At 44.4% G+C, this 16,735-nt stretch overlaps 1 protein-coding gene across 4 annotated transcripts in view; it reads left to right on the top strand.

Moving 5' to 3' along the window:
• The first annotated feature begins 2,138 nt into the window (after nucleotides 1–2,138).
• The window catches only part of ERAP1 (endoplasmic reticulum aminopeptidase 1), a 38,558-nt gene continuing 23,961 nt past the window's right edge, over nucleotides 2,139–16,735 (top strand). The window contains exons 1-6 of one of the 4 annotated variants that reach the window (XM_028092044.2): nucleotides 2,139–2,212; nucleotides 7,624–8,163; nucleotides 10,117–10,255; nucleotides 12,856–12,990; nucleotides 15,590–15,710; nucleotides 16,484–16,638. In XM_028092044.2, the coding sequence (XP_027947845.1) occupies nucleotides 7,637–8,163; nucleotides 10,117–10,255; nucleotides 12,856–12,990; nucleotides 15,590–15,710; nucleotides 16,484–16,638 (1,077 nt within the window). In that variant the 5' untranslated portion in view covers nucleotides 2,139–2,212; nucleotides 7,624–7,636. Of the gene's footprint in view, nucleotides 2,213–2,285; nucleotides 2,409–4,870; nucleotides 4,890–7,619; nucleotides 8,164–10,116; nucleotides 10,256–12,855; nucleotides 12,991–15,589; nucleotides 15,711–16,483; nucleotides 16,639–16,735 lie in introns of those variants that run through there. The other 3 variants (XM_028092043.2, XM_028092045.2, XM_028092046.2) reach the window with 3 other exon arrangements.

Raw genomic sequence — 16,735 nt, 5'->3', positions numbered from 1 at the left:
GTGGGGCTCGATCCCAGGACCCTGGGATCATGACCTGAGCTGAAGGCAGACGCTTAACCGACTGAGCCACCCAGGTACCCCTATCTGTTCAGTTTCAATACAGGTTAATATTCATGGTGAATATTGTGATTGGCTTACTTGGTACGTCTTCCAATGTCGTTTCAGAATTCCTCACTCCACTGCAGAGTCTGGAAAGCAAATACTTCTCTTCCCAGATCTCCTTGCACCTAGGTTCTGGGTACGCATCAGGCTCTACCGAACAGAACCACTGGTAGGACAGCTGAATTTGAAACTGAGTTTTAAGTGGGGAGAGAGGCCCGGCTTGAGATACTCATTTTGCTGGACAGACTTTAACGTCATGACATGGTTCCAAAGCCAGAACCTGTGCTAGCAGCTGCCCAGTTTAGAAGATGGCTTCTGGGTTGTGGCAAAAGAACTAGTTTCAATGGTGGCCAAGTTCTACATTATGGCTTTGGAATTTGTTCTTGGAAGCTCCCCCCAGTGTGTGTTTTTTAAACGTTCCCAGTGATTATGTAAGTCACGTGAAAGCCGGCAATAAATCCTTCTTTAATTAAATAGCTTGAATGGATTCTATTCTCTGTGATTGAACCCTCACTGATACAACACAGAAATTAGTCTTTAAAAGATCACTGGACATTTTGGCTGTTTCATTCTTCTTTTCCATCTTTTTGATTATATGCATACTAAACACAAAATGAGGTTGGCTTTATTGTTGCTTTCAGTGAACAGGTGAATTGGAAAGTGATCACAGTCACTGATAAGGGGTTTGTTGGATTCTTAGGGAACACCTGCTATTATTCAATATGCCTGTGTCAGAGATCTTCCATTTGCCTCTCCAGATCCACAGAGCATGCATGAACTTACTGGGTAAGAAGTTCTCACCCGAGCAAACTGGCTCACTCACTGACATCTGGAGGCCTTGGAGGCTATAAGCTATCCACTGACTCCCCTGCCACAACTGCAAATGAAAAAATCACCTAACCCCAAAGCCCATTTCTTGTTGAATTGTAAAGAAAGAAAACTTGCCTTGATCTCACCCTGTTTGGGGGCTGGGGACAGATTGTTAATTTTATAGTACAAAATATCCTTGACTGGAGAGACTATGCAGAACAAAATATATTTCGTTATTTTTCAAAACGGACATAAAATTGAGAAACAGAAGTTAAGAAATACTGTTCCAGGGACTTGGAACCCCAAGCTCTCAAAGGGAAGGAGGCCAGGAAAGAAATGAGAGAAGACAGCCTGAGTACAGCAAGAAAAAGTTCCCAGAGGGGTTGGTCCATTCACCAACTTGTAGCATTTGAGTATGAAAGCTTGTGTTTTCTTGTCTTGTTACCTCATTTACCCTCAATTGTTTAAAGATGGGCTTTTTTGGACATTTCATCCAGTCTTGATGTTCTAAGGGTATCGAATAAATGGTCATCTGATTTGGAAAAGCAGAGGGAACGTTTTACTGTGGGGAGCAGCAAATCTTTGGGGCCCAAGCGCCCCTATGTGGTGGCGGGAAGTTCCAGGGGTGGGGGGGCTATCTATATCCCCTTCGTCCTCCGAGGCATCTCCTAGAGTAACCCCCCCCCTCCACTAAAAGCCCAGAGGATTCAGCATTCTGCACAAGGAGTCCTTCCAAGGGTCTTGTTTCTTTCGGAGGCGGGCCAAGAGCTCCCAGCCCATTTGCAGAGACGAGATGATGGACACCGCTTGAGTCCAACCGGCGTGGAGCCCGTCCAGAGTTGGTGGAGCCGCGCGCAGGCTGGAGTCCAGCCTCGGTCACTTTCCGGAACACACGCCCGTTTTTAATGTTTTCAACGCCCCGCTGGGCCGATGGCTAACCGTTGAAAAAAAAATAACCTCCAAAGACACACTCAGAGAGAACGATCTGCGTTCAGAAAGGAGTGCTGCTTCCCACCTGATCCCCACCCTGTATTGCAACTCCGCTGTTTCCCTTGCGCATTTGCGAATTTCCGTCGGGGGTCCCGCGGTCTCCTTCGCGCGGCCCCACTGCCGGGTTTCTCCTTCCCCGGCTCCCGCCTCCGCCGGGGGTTCTCCCGCGCCGGTCAGAAGGGCCCCGGCCGACGCGCACCTCGCGCCCGCCTGCCTCTGCCCGGGCTCCACTTTCACTTTCTGTTCCGGGGTAACCGGGAGGCCGGCGGCAGCGGCGCGAGGGTGAGCCGATTCCGTCGCGGACCCCCAGGTACAGCGTGCCCGTCCCCAGCGCAGCTCTCGGGGAGCGGCTGCGAGGCTGGAGAAGGGCTCTGTCCCTGCAACCTCCTGGTGCCCGCCGGGGAGGCCCGAAGACCCGGGCGCGCGGCGGAGGAGAGTGAGGCGCCGGGACGCCGAGCCGGGGAGAGTCGTGGGACCTGGGCCGGAGTCCTCACGGAGTGCGGCAGGTTTGGCGGCCGGCCCAGCCTTGCTCGGGTCCTTCTCGGGCGCGAGAACGCAGGGGGCGCAGGGCCAGTACGCCTGTTCCGCGCGTTCTCTCGGCCGCGCCACTCGCGGGCAGGCGGGAGCCTCCCCCTCCGTGCTACGCCTCGCAGCTGGGTTCCTGCCAGCCTCCGGGTCCCCCAGCCTCCCGAGTGGCGCCAAACGGAAGGGCGGGGAGGACGGCGGGTTCGGCTGCGAAGGGTACCTTGGGGATAGTTGCCAGAGAAACAAACGTGGCTTTGCATTAACTAGTGGGTTGGGCGTGTTGAAGGATCGGAGTCCATACATGTCCTCAAGATCAGTTCTTTCCTTGCTTCTCCTGTACTTATTACCAGCAATTGTCTTCCCTTCACTCTGGCTCCAAGCCAGAGTTTTATTCAGGTAAAGTTCTCCTATGTGAGCAAATTAAAGTTTCCTGTCTGGGTGCCTTACTTGCCAGGTGGGCCTGCAAGTTAATTTCAGGGAAGGAAAGGAGCAGACCCTTCCTTACCGTTTTCCTGGAGGTTTTTTTTTTTTTGTGTGTGTGTGTGTGTAGGCCAGGTTCTGAAAGAAATGCTCAGTTTTCTGGTAAATGCCCAGAGCATTTGCTCTCAACTCAGGATGTGGTCAGCAATTAGAAACAAGAACAAAAACCTTTAAAAAATTGGCCAGTGCTTTTCTTTTCCCAAGGATTTGGACTTGTGCTGATACCATAGCCCATTTTCAGGTGGACCTAAATGAAAAAATTCTAATTGGTTAAAAAAAAATGCAAGTTAATTCAACATTTATTTGTTTGTTTACCAGCAGTAACAACCTACTACAGTGCTTGTTAATTTCATCATTCAGAACATTTTGGAAGGAAGTCTGTTACCTCTTGATGATAGATTTCACATTGAGCAGTGTTCCAAGAAAGGGAAGGGTGAGCTAACCCAGGATCAGTTGCCCCTGCCTTCTTTGTGAGTGGGAAAAGTCATAATCACTAAAGACGGACTAAATAAGTTTCCTAAAGTAACTTTGAACTCTTCCTGGCAGTGAAGTTAGGTACTCCGTTACCACCACCTTGACTGGGAAAGATGCTTTATTTAGTAAAATCAGATGCCAAAGGCAGATACTTTTTAAAACTGTAAAGAAGTGCAGTAAAGGACAGGAAAGTCCTTGAAAGCCTTTATCTCTGTGCTCTAAACATGTGTATTCATCTGTCTGCTGGTAGTTTTCCTTGGATATCTCAGAGATAGCACAAATATTAAATATTTTTAAAAAATGAATCCTTAATTCCCTGTCCTCTCTTTTAAAACTCTCCCATCTCTGGTCTTCTTCTCAGTCAATGGCACCTAGGACTACCCAGATGCTCATTTTAGAAACCTGGCAGCCATTCCGATGCGTTCTTTCAGTCACCACCCCCCACTTCCAGTCCCGCCCAAATGTAGATGTCGAGTGCATCCATCTCTGTCTCTCCCCTCCCCCACTCCCTTGCGTTTTCTCTGGTGACACCGCCAGAGTACAAGCCACCAGCTTACTTTGTCTAGACTAGTTTCTCACTGGTTTCTTGGCCATTCCTCCTGCTCCTTTCTTGATCCATGTAGCTTCTTAAAGTGTGAACTGGATCCTAAGACCTTCCAGCTCAACACCCAGTGGCTTCTCATTGCACTTAGGCTGGGAGCCAAAATCCTTAACAAGTTTACAGGCTGAGGGGTGGTCTGGCCGCATCCGCCTCTCCAGGTGCATCTTTCTGCTGCATGATGTGCCTCGGGTTCCCTGGCCTTCATAACCAGGACTCGCCTACTGTACCTACGAACAAGCTTGTTGTTCCCTCTGTCTGGAAAACTCTCCTTCTCCTTCTTTTCTTAGCTAATTTGAATTTGTCCTTGAAATCAGCTTAAATGTCCTCAGTGAGCCCCCGATGTAAATCACTCTGCCCCGTTACTCTCTTTCAGGAGGTGTGTGTTTTTCTTTCATAGCTCTAATCACGGTTAAAAATTCCTCCCTACCCTGAGCCCCATAAGCGGTTTGAGTTCAAGGATCTGTGCTGTCTTACATTGCTAGTGTCCAGCAAAATCCCTGGCACGTAATAGGTCCTCAGTAAATATTTGGGGAATGAATGATTGAGAATATTTTAACTTAGTCTTTACAACATACTGTGAGAGAGGTATTATTTTCTCAAATTACACATGAAGAAAATGAGGCGCCTGGGTGACTCAGTCGGTTAAGCATCTGCCTTTGGCTTAGTTCATGATCCCAGGGTCCTGGGATCAAGCCCCACATCGGACTCCCTGCTCAGTGGGGAGCCTGCTTCTCCCTCTCCCTCTCCCTCTGCCTGCCGCTCCCCCTGCTTGTGCTTGCTCTCTTTCTCTCTCTCTCTGTCAAATAAATAAATAAATAAAATATCAAAAAAAAAGAAGAAAATGTAACCTGTCCAAGATCACAGTCGGTGGAAGAGCAAGAACTTTGCCAGGTTTTCTTTTCTGACTGTAAGTGTAATATGTATTATTGTTAATATAGCTATAGTTATAAATATGTATATCTGTATTCTGACATGTATGCTGTCTACCTTACACGTTCCATTGTGGTTTCCTGGCATTATATCCTCTTTTGAGACACAGCCATGGTTCTCTTTGACTCCGTCTCCTCATGGACTCAACCTTGCAAAGCCTTGGGTGTGGGTCCCACTGCCAACTCCTTTAGCAGCCTGTAGGCCTGGCTGGCAGCTCAGAACCAGTTGGAATTTTTAGATTTCCTCCTCCTGGACTTTGGGGAACACTTGGGGACTTCGGGGCGTCTCCCATGCCTGAACCTGCCACCCTCATTGCACTCCCTACCTTCTTGGGGCATGGGCTGCACCCACAAAGCCACTGCCGTCAGAAATTCAAAATGGAAGCATCACTCAAGTTCCCTTTATTTCTCATGTCCCAGCATCAAGGGAAATCCATCGTTTTGCCCCTGCACTAGAATTCTGCCTGAGGAAGTTAAAGTGGGAACCCTTTATTATTCTGGTGTTTAAACTTTATTCTTCTCCCTCAAATTGCTTCAGTTCTCCATAGCTAGAAGCATCCTCTAGTTGGTTCCTACACACACATACAAAACAAGAAACACATAAACAAAAAAACCCTCTTCTCCCTGTTGAACCTTTGATTCTCTCTTCCCTTTCATCTGGGTGATACCTTTTGAACTGAGATTATGGTGCCTCTGTGCTTGACTGTCTCTACTGCGTTGGTATCCTTTCTGTTTGCCTGCAGGTCTGCTCTGTGGGGAAGGGGAATGGGGGGCATTCTATCAGGGGAGCAGGATGGAGAGTGAGGGGTCGGGGAGAGCACATCGGTTATTACCTTGAAGTGGTATTCTTCCACATAGCGTTCGAGGGCCAAGACCAGAGTTTGGCAAGGATTATCTAGAAGGTTCTCAGATTGGCTCTCCAATAGAATCTCTGGGAAGATTTTTAAAAATTCTGGTGCCCCGACCTCATCACCATAGATTTCAGTTTAATTGTTCTAGATAGGGACCCAGGCCTCAGTCATTTTAAAAGCTGCCTTGGTGATGTTAGAGTTAAGTGCTGACGTAGAGGTAGAAGCCCATGTACCAGACTGTAGCATTACTACTTTTCTCATTTGATGTCTATGTTCAGGAGCCCAAGGAGTTTGAGGGAATTAGGACCAATTACCTGGACTCATCTAACAGATGAGTCTGTTAGACTCATCTGTTAGATGAGTCCTGGCAAACACCTTTTAGAGAGATGTCTTTGTCTAACAGAGAGAAATGTGCTGAGTTCTCAGCCATGGTTGCCAACTGTCTTATAATTCACATTCCTTTTGTGTCCTAAGACCTTTTAAATAAGGTGCCAAATATAGTCTGCAGCATGACTCCCAACACACTTTGAGCATAATCTTGGAGTCGCTCCCTTCCTTGCCTTGTGAATAATCACTCTCCATCCAGATTGATTGCCCTGTCCACATTGATGGCCCAGCCAGCCCTCAGCTTTCTCCCTTCGTGCTTTAACTCCTGCCCTGGTTTGCTCCACCTGCAGTGTCTTTAATGCCCTCCCTTCATTTCCAAATCCAACCCATCCTTCCAAACCATGCTCCAGTGCTGCTCTTGCACGAAGGCACCCCAGAGTCGCTGTGCAGCAGATGTCACTCTCTCCCTTCTCCTCCAGCACTTGCTGTTATTATTATTCTTAAAATGCTCCATACTTTCTCTGGTGCATTCTGTCATTCGTATATGAATGTTTTCTGCCTTTCCAGATTTTGAAGTCCTTGACTGTGGGATTTGTGTCTTGTGTGTTATTATATCCCACACAGTACTCAGCACGCCACCTTGTATGTGGCAGGCATTCAACATGTATTTTTGGATGACTGTAAGAGAGAATCCAGGAGACTGTTATGTTTGTCACAAACGGTGTGAAAATCACCATAAACCCTTTAAGTCATTCCTGGCTAAGCACGTATTAGATGAACTTTTGGCATGACATTTGACAAAGACACTGCTGTTATTAAGGGTTACTGTTAATGGATACTTGCCTCCCCCCACCCCTTGCTACTCAGCGTCTGTGTCTCCTTCCTAGGTTAGGAATTCTCTACTTTATAAGCTTGGTGGGGAGCCAGACCTGTCCTCTACTGCAGAAGCTGTGAAGTCCAGATTCTTGCTTTTCCAACCTCCCTGACTGGTAGCGTGAACACCTTACCTCGGCTGAAAGAAGTCCTGCCAAGTGGCAGGGCCCGTAGAGACCTCATATTGACAGTGGCCGAGGCAGTGTCCAGCACCTGATCTCTAGGCAGTAGGGCAGCTTCCTCCAAGGCGCAGTGTGGGTGGGGAGAGGTCACCTGGTCAATTTCTCCAAGGTGGTTTTGGCTATCCGTCTTGGCCTGTTTCATGTGGCTGGCTTCCCAAATGTCCTGACAACTCTGACCATTTTTGTGAACTATTTAGTGAACTTGTTCTATTGCTTTCAACCAAGAACCCTGACAAATAGAGTGCATTTAAACTTGGAGAGCCAAATGATATTTTTTAATAGATGTGAAGATTGTTGCTAACCAGTAACCTCTTTCTTCTGTGAATCAATAACAGGGTAAAGACCTAGAACTTTTGAAAGTTTGTATCTATAACGGTTAATGCTGGGTAGATACATTGTGAAATTATGCTGTCTTGATAATATTTTAGTGACTCAGTTTTTTTTGGGGGGGGGCTTTTATACATTTTGCCACTAGGTAGTTTGAGCAAGAAGATGATATCTCTGTCCATCAGATGGCCACTGGCACCCATGCTGTTTCTACCGTCCTCATTGCTGATTCTCTTAACTGTGTCAACTCCTTCGTCGTGTCAGAGCAGTGACATGATGTCTCCAAAAGCTGGTAATGGGACTCCGTTCCCCTGGGAGAAAATGCGACTTCCTGAGCACATCATCCCAGTTTATTATGATCTCCTGATCCATGTAAATCTCACGACTCTGACTTTTGAGGGAACCACGGAGATAGAAATCACAGCCAGCCAGCCTACTAGTACCATCATCCTGCACAGTCACCTCCTGCAAATATCTAAGGCCACCCTCAAGACGAGAGTCGGAGAGAGGCTCTCTGCAGAACCCTTGAGAGTCCTGGAGTACCCGCCTCATGAACAAATCGCACTTCTGGCTCCCGAGCCTCTGGCTGTTGGGATCCCATACACAGTTGTCATTGACTACGCTGGCCATCTTTCTGAGCATTTAAATGGATTCTATAAAAGCACTTACAGGACCAAGGAAGGGGAAGTGAGGTACTTTTTTCTATTTTTTTTTTTTTTGAAAACTTCAAGTGCTGCCCATACTAAATTTGTTATTTCATATGGATTATTTCTTCAATCTCCCCTGGTTGTTGAATGTTTTGATTTTGTGTTTCATTTATATAGCTAAAAATAGCAAATAGATTCTTTTCCTTGTTTTTCGGATCTCATTTTTTTCATTCTGTCTTAACCAGTTTTCTTTCCTTCAGTTCTGTCAAAGTAACTGTTTGTTCATTTTATTAGATTTCTGGTATATAATAAACATTTTTAATTCTCTTAGCCTAGTATTAGTTTCCTAGAGCTGCTATAACGAAGTAGCAGAAACTGGGTGGCTTGAAACAACAGAAATTTATGCTCTCACAGTTATGGAGGCTAGCAGTCCAAAATCAAGATATTAGCAGGGCTGGGCTCTCTCTAAATCTCTGCGAAGAATCCTTCCTTCCCTCTTTCTAGTTTGTGGTGGCCATCGATTGTTGGCATTCCTTGGCTTGCACCAACATCAGTTTAGACTCTACCTCTGTTATCACATGGCCATTCTCCAAATTTCCCTCCTTATAAGGACACTAGTCTTTTTAGACTAGGGCCCAACTTCATGGCCTCATCTTAATTTGATTACATAAGACCCTATTTCCAAATAAAGTCATAATCCCAGGTACGAGGGATTAAGACTTCCACATATTTTTGGAGGATGCAATTTATCCCATACATACAGCCTATTAGAAGAAACATTTTTTTTTTTTTTCTTAGATCCTCCTCTGCCTTGCTTTTGTTCTGTTTTTTAAGGAGGCAAACTATTTTGGGTGAATTGATACTGAATTTTATTTATTATTTTTTAAATTTATTAGAGAGTGAGCGAGAGAGAAATGGAGCAGGGGGAGGGGCAGACAGAGAGGGAGAAGCAGACTCCCCACTAAGCAGGGAGCCCGGCATAGGGCTCGATCCCAGGACTCCGGGGTCATGACCTGAGCCGAAGGCAGACGTTTAACCCACTGAGCCACCCAGGCGCCCCGATGCTGAATTTTAAAATCAAATTTTATTTGCTAGTAGATTATACTCATTTATTTTTCTGAGTCCATATTGTTCTTTTGAGGTTAAAAAAAGAATTTTTTCAAAAAAGTAAATTTTGTCCCCCATCACAGCCCCTAAATATAACTATTACTTTTATTTTGGGGAGCATCCTTCCAGACTTCTCTCTGGTTATGGATAAACATTATATAAGTGGAGCTATGTGATATTTTCCGTCCTATGTGGGATCTTATTTTAATATGTTGAGGAAAATGTTTCACAGAGAGGGCTATCACTATACGTTATTTTAATGAGTTTATTATAATGTACGTGCAATGGTTTAACTAATACCCCATCAGTGGAGATTAGGTTGTTTCCACCTTTTCAGCAATAGCAATATCTTTGTAAATCATTTCCTTAGAATAAATGCCTACATAAAATTGCTAAGTTAAAGGGTCTACAGTCTTCTGATATCCCTTGCCATATTCCTCATCTGGAGCTAACACTGTATCTGGGAAGTCTTTTTAAAGCCAAAAAGCCAACAGATATGTCCCTTTGACTTACATTTCATTGATTATTGAGGAAGTTGAGCAGGTTTTGATAGACTTATTTACGATTTGTAGGTTCTTCTTCTGTGAATTGCCTGTTTATGGCCGTACCTGCTATCCCCCTTGGTTGCTCGTTGTAGTCTTACTCATTTATAAGCGTTCATTATCTGTCAAGGCTGTTAACCCTTTGTCACATAGCGTTCAAACCATTTTCCCAGTTTTTTACTTGTCTTTTTACTTAGTTTATGATAACTTCTGTTCTATGAAAGATTTCTTTTTGGTAGTGAAATCCATAATCTTATGGAATCTCTAGGAATTAAAAACCAAACACACATCTCTTTTAGAGTCCCTGGTGCTTTATGTTGTATTTTTATTTCACTCACCATAATTTTAGAGTACTTGCATCAACACACTTTGAACCCACTGCAGCCAGAATGGCCTTTCCCTGCTTTGATGAGCCTGCCTTCAAAGCGAATTTTTCAGTCAAGATCAGACGGGAGCCAAGACACCTCGCCATCTCCAATATGCCACTGGTGAGTCTGAACTCCTGTGGATCTACTCACAGGAAAAATCCACTGATATGCTGTCACTTGCGTTACCCCAGTGACAACTAATATTCAGGTCACCAGTGTTATTTGTTTTATTGCCCGACAGCTAACTTTTCTTTCTTCATTTCCAACCCGTACTTTTGTTTCAAGCAATAATTTATCTGTAGTCAGAGAAAAAATTAGCCCTAAAAACAAGTAGGATTTTAGTCCAAGTGGCATTCCAGGTCCCTGGTACTGACAGGAGGGACACTGTAGGGACTCGGGTCTGGTTTAAATGAGAGTGCCCTTCACAAAGCACTTTCCCCTCCCTTTTCTCATATGATCTTTTCAAGGGCACACTTTGTCACATAAGGGTATATTTCTAGTATATAGTTATTTTCTCTAATTTCTATATAGGATATACTAATAACTATGATTTATGACTATATCCATGAAATTGGGCTGACAGAAAAAAAGTAATCTTTTTAGAATATTATGGTACCAAAGGTAAGTAGTGATAGATAGCTCAGTTCCCTTTGAAGAGACCATCATCCTCCAATTCCAAAGCAAACGTGGACAGCCGTTCCATCTGATTTTCCCAAAAGTGGTGGGAAAATGGCTGTGCCAAATGAATAAAACTACTCAGTACGTGCCACTGCCCAATGATTCTGGCAGCTTAGAAATACTCGTCCACTGAGCTATCAGCCTGCAACAGATGTGGATCAACTCCTGAAGCACACATAGCCTTTGTCCACAGAGCTCACTGTGATGAGACTCACATGGAACAGATGTTGCCTAGAGTCTTAAAGGGTGTCCCCGCTCAACCCTGTGCTGGCCAGGGAGGCCAAATCTTAGCGTGGCACTCTGAGAGCCACAACCAGCCTCTAGGATAGTACCTTGCAACACTTAACACTCTGTAGACCACCAGTCCCCCGCCCCCAGCACTGAATACCTTAAAAATCCTTTCCACAAACAAGATTCTGACAGGCCCCCCTCAGAGGGCCATGCTCTGTGAAAAGTGCTCTTCAGCAGATCTCTACCAACTAAGAACTTCTGTCTATTCCACTCACATTTGTAGATGGAAAAAAAAACAAAAAACAGGAATATGAAATTTGAGATAGAGAACAAGCTTGTTCCAATTATCGTTCCATCCCCCAATGTTATGCCATTGCTCCCGGGTTTGTGAGTGAGTTCTCTCATTAGAGTATCAATCACAGCTTTGGGAGAATAAAGAACAGGGGCAGATGAATTAAGGGGGAGACTGATGACCAAAAAGGACTGGTAGAGAAACTCGTAGGTTTGCAGGGTGAAGGCTGGGAGCTCCCAAGGCTTCACAGAGATGCTGGAGCCTAAATCCATGGCTATCCAGGACCCATTTGTTAAGGAAAGGAAAATCTCTAATGTGATCTGGCCTCTTGGACAGGAAAGCCCGCCCATTGGCAGAAATCTTACAGGACTAGCCTGAAGTTAGGCTGTGGCCCCGGAGTTCAGGGGAAGGACAATGGAGTCTCCAAGGATTTTGGTGGCTGGAAAAGCAAATACTCCCATCAGAACATTGAAGTGTATGGGCAGTGGGCAGGATTTCATCCCACTTAAAGTTGAATTAATTAGCTTACTTTCCTAGTAAATAGCACAACTTCAGGAATGAAAGTTTTGGTTAGGGGCAGGTAGAAGGCATTTAAAAAGAAAAGGTAAGTTGGAGTTTTTCAAGAGTAAACCTAGGTCAGCTATCAGAGGCGGGAGCACAGAGTGACCAGCAGACACCAGAACTGGTGGGTGGGTATTACAAAGAAGGATGAGGGCACAGAAATAGAAGTGGAAATAAGATTCCAGGGAAAATGCTTGTGTTCACCAGGCTAGTTCTTCTCTCGTTCTCCTTCTCCAGGGCCCTGCCCCACTGCTTGGTGTTGCCTGACATATTAGACTTTCCTTTTGGGGAGCAGACCTCTTAGACTGTCCCTCCACCACCCCCACCCCACTGCAGGGTGGCTCCCTGACTGCACCTAAAGCAGATTCCAATGAAGCAAATCAAGAGTTTGGAGGAAGCTTGGCCATGTCAGGCCCGTGTTACTTTCAAGTTTGTAGGAAAACAGAAGCTCTTTTTAAGTTGTGCACGGTTACATGTTTGCTCATTGTAGAAAACAAATTAGACAGTGTTTTGCAGATAATTCTCATACCTGTATTTAAGGTCAGGTGGTCTACATCTTGGCAAAACCAACAATCTCAGTTTTGCTTTGTCCCATTCATATTATCAATCCTCAGGTACCAAATATGGGCCAGTTTGCAACCATCTGGGTTACTGAAAAGAAATTTAGTGATGATAGTTGCACAACTCTGTGAATATAATAAAAAAACCACTGAACTCTATACTTTAAAATGGTGAATTATATGGTATGTGAATTGTATCTCCTTAAAAAAAAATTGAGTAGAATGGCCTTAATATCGAAATTACAATCAGATACTGGAAAGAGAAATTTTAAGATAATTATACAAATGTGCTGTATACTTTGAATATTATGTCTGGTGGTTAGGAAATTTTATCAAGTATTTTCAATGTATTGGGTGATTGATGATTTGTTTGATGATTTCAGTTATTCTGATTTTAGGTTAAATCTGTGACTGTTGCTGAAGGACTCATAGAAGACCATTTTGATGTCACTGTGAAGATGAGCACCTACCTGGTGGCTTTCATTATTTCAGATTTTAAGTCTATTAGCAAGATGACCAAGAGCGGAGTCAAGGTGAACCCTGGGATTGTCAGATTGTCACATAGGGTGACCAACTTGTTCTCATCTGCCCGAGACTGTCCTGGCTTTAATATTGGAAGTCCCACATTTTGGGCACACCCCTGAGTCTTGGGCAAAAACCGGGGTGGTTGGCATTCTCTTGTCACAGATGCTGGTATTTACAATGAGGTTCTAATAACAAAAACATGGAGAGGCTCGGCCTGGCCTCGTTCATGGTTCTGGCTCCACCATTAGCTGGTTTTCTGTCCTTGGCCCTGCTCCCTGTGGAACTTAGTTTATACTTCTGCAAAATGTGTACATTGGACTAGATCCTGCAGGGGTTTCTGAAATTGTTTCTGGCTATCACTTTCTATAGTTTGGAAGTAAGTGTGATTGACTATCTGAACAGAGGATCTCTAGTCTTGAGAAGGAAGTAAAATAGAGCAGTTGGCTTAGAGTATTACATTGCTCTGGGGAGAGCAGTTGTGACAGTAAATACTGGAATACTAGAGAGAATATCTTGTTTCAAGGACTGCTTGCCCCGTTTCTGGGTACCAAAGTATAGTGAACAACCTATTCAACTGTATGCTGGGCTCTAAATGCAAACAATTTTTTTTGGGGGGGAGGGCTTTAATTTGAAGATACCTCATTTATTTGTGCTGGCTTTCACTGAGGCCTGAATAGGTAGGACTTCTCTGATGAATAATCTTTTGTTCCCCTAGTAGTTCTTTGTCTTGTAGAGATCTTTCTACTTACCTGGAGATTTGAAGGTGATGCTTGAGACTTGAATGTAGGGACCAGCCTAAATTTCGCAGTGAAACTGTCAGCAAAAACCCTCACCCATTGAATTGCCCACTTTGGGGAATCCTTTATGAAAGATTTCTTTAATAATGTCTCTTCCATACTGTGATATTGTGATTTATAATAAGAAATATATATACATGGTCTTTGTCCCAGTCCCTAGCATGGAGCTCCTAAATAAAATACTAGGAATTTTCTGATGACAGCTAGAAAGGTGTCTCTAGTTAGGTTAATGAGATGACTTGTGGAAAGCATGTAGGTAACCTAAGGATGGGGGTTGGTTGCCAGAGAACCAGCCATGTGATTGGAGGGTTGGAACTTTCAGTCCCGCCCCTTGACCTCCAGGGAGTGGAGAAGGGCTGGAGAGTGAGTTCAATTACCAAGGGCTTGTGACCTTATTGGTCATGCCTGTATGATGAAGCCTCCATAAAAACCCAAAGGACATTTCAGAGAGCTTCTGGGTTGGTGCAAGTGTGGAGGTTCAGCCAGAGTGGCCTGCCTGGAGGCGGTATGGCAGCTCTTTGCCTTTTCCTGTACCTTGTCCTGTACATCTCTTCCATCTGGCTGTTCCTGAGTCATATCCTTTTATAGTGAGTTAAAGATTTCTCCAGTTTTGTGAGCTGCTCTTGCAAATTAATCACACCTAGAGAGGTGGTCATTGCAACTTCCAAACTATAGCCTATTGATCAGAAGCACGGATGGTAACCTGGAATTGTGAATATCATCTGAAGGGGAAGGGGGGGGCAGTTTAGTAAGACTTAACCTTTATGTTGTGGAATCTGGTGCTATCTCTGGGTAGTGTCAGAATCAAGTTGAATTGTGGGACACCCAGGCGGTATTGCTGAACTGCTTAGAGGTGTGGGGTTAACCTGCACCCCCCCCACACACACACATTGGACTTGGGGCCCAGAACTCCTTTTACATATTAGTATTTTTAGGCCTTTTATTTCTTTAAAAACATTAAACATACATTTTATATTCTAGTAACTGTCCTGTCTGAAGTCTTTGTCTGATTATGTGGTTTATTTCTGCTGGTTCTTGCTTATGGTGTTTAGTTCCTTTGTGTATATTGAATTTACACTGCCTGAGTTGAAGGTGGATTCTTCCAGAGAGAATTTGTTTGCTCCTGTCAGGTGACTGGGAGCATTTACGAACTCATGAACCACTTTAATTCAACCTATTAGCTTCAGATTTTTGAGCGCCCTGGTTAGTGTGAGTGTAGCTCCTAACCAGCATGAAGAGTAGCTTTTACTGATTTTCTTAGGACTTCCCTCGACCTCCCCCATATAGTACCAAGACCTGACTAAGGCATTTTTTTCCCTTGCAGTCTCCTTGAGGAAGAGGGTGGCTATTTTTAGTTTACCCTTATAGAAGGGTGTGGTCCTTTAGGGTCCAGCTTTATGCCTGGTGCGTCTTCTGTTGGGCTTCCACCTTGGGCAGGCTCTGGACCTGGTCTCCTATCCCCTGAGACCTTCAATGCTGTGAAAACTCAAATCTATCTGTATTAGGTTAGTGTCCGCTGCTGTCTATGGAGGGTGCCACCCTCACTTTTGGCATCTAAGTTTTCTTTACTTTTCCACTATGTCATAAGAACATTTGAAAAGACATTTTTGTATATGTTATCCAGCATGTTACAGTTTTCAGAAGGGAAGTTGATCAGAAACAGCACTAAGACAGGAAATGGAACTGCTACTTTTCTTAATTGGCAACCATACAGCAGAAAATGAAACCCTTTGATGTCCATCTTCCATACAGTTGTGGAGAGAAGCCACAATAGCATTTGAAGAGCTAACTATCTTTCATTTCTTTTCAGGTTTCCGTATACTCTGTGCCAGACAAGATCCATCGGGCAGATTATGCACTGGATACCGCAGTGACTCTTCTAGAATTTTACGAGGATTATTTCAGCATTCCATATCCCTTACCCAAACAAGGTGAAGATTTTGCACAGTTTTTGCAAATTGTGGCATTTAATGATGTCAGCTATGGATTATATCCTCCTAATTGGCATTCCTGTGGTTATCTCAGCCGTTCAAGTCCTTAAACTCTGGCAGGTGTCGACCATCAGGTTGATCTTCTCACCCCTAATCTATACAGTAAATTCTAATTAGAGCAGAAACAGATCTTGATTAGGTTCTGAGGCGCATGTCATGGTGATCATTTTACCTTCTGACTTTAAAGATAAACCCAACTGGATTAGTGGGCAGACAGCAAAGGGCAGAAGGTGCATTTCTTTTTTTCATGATTGGCACATATTTGGTAGGAATATACAGGGTGCTCAATAAATTTTTCTTAACAAATTTATACAGTGTAAGGAAAATCTGCATTTTCCTTCTTAAATGGGCTCTTAAGACCATCGTGTGTTTGAGATTTTAGGTGAACTGGAGCCTGGGGCATCCCAAGTCTAGTGGATTATTGAGGAAATTTTTAAGAGTATTCAATCCCCAAACTCTGCTGTCAGACAGCTAGGTTGGGAGTCTGGAGGCCTGGGACCTACATCTGACTTGGTCACGCAGCAGCAGAGCAATTCAGTGAATCACAGAGCCTCTTTTTCTCAGTTGTGAAAGGTTCTTCCAGCCTAGAATAGGATTCTGCACAACCAGCCTGGCTTTTCTTAGGATCCCTACACCCATCCGTTCTGAAAGTTAGCGTGTACGGGCAGTGTGTCATTTAAAGACTGGAAACAGATTTGTGTGTCCTTCCCAAGATCTTGCCGCTATTCCGGACTTTGAGAGTGGTGCTATGGAAAACTGGGGACTGACCACATACAGAGAATCTAGTCTCTTGTTTGACATTGAGAAGTCTTCGGCAGCAGATAAGCTTGGCGTTACTATGACAGTGTCGCATGAACTCGCCCACCAGGTACACAAAGCTAATCAGGCTTTTAAAAATTGTGAAACTGCATCTATGTTGCTTTTACGGGGCAGAAGAGACTTTTCATATTGACATACGAATTGGA

Source organism: Eumetopias jubatus, unplaced genomic scaffold (assembly GCF_037043125.1).
Source record: "Eumetopias jubatus isolate StellerSeaLion01/CBP00866 unplaced genomic scaffold, mEumJub1_p1.0 scaffold_5, whole genome shotgun sequence".
Taxonomy (NCBI): Eukaryota; Metazoa; Chordata; class Mammalia; order Carnivora; family Otariidae; genus Eumetopias; species Eumetopias jubatus.
This window is presented reverse-complemented; position numbering and strand designations above follow the sequence as displayed.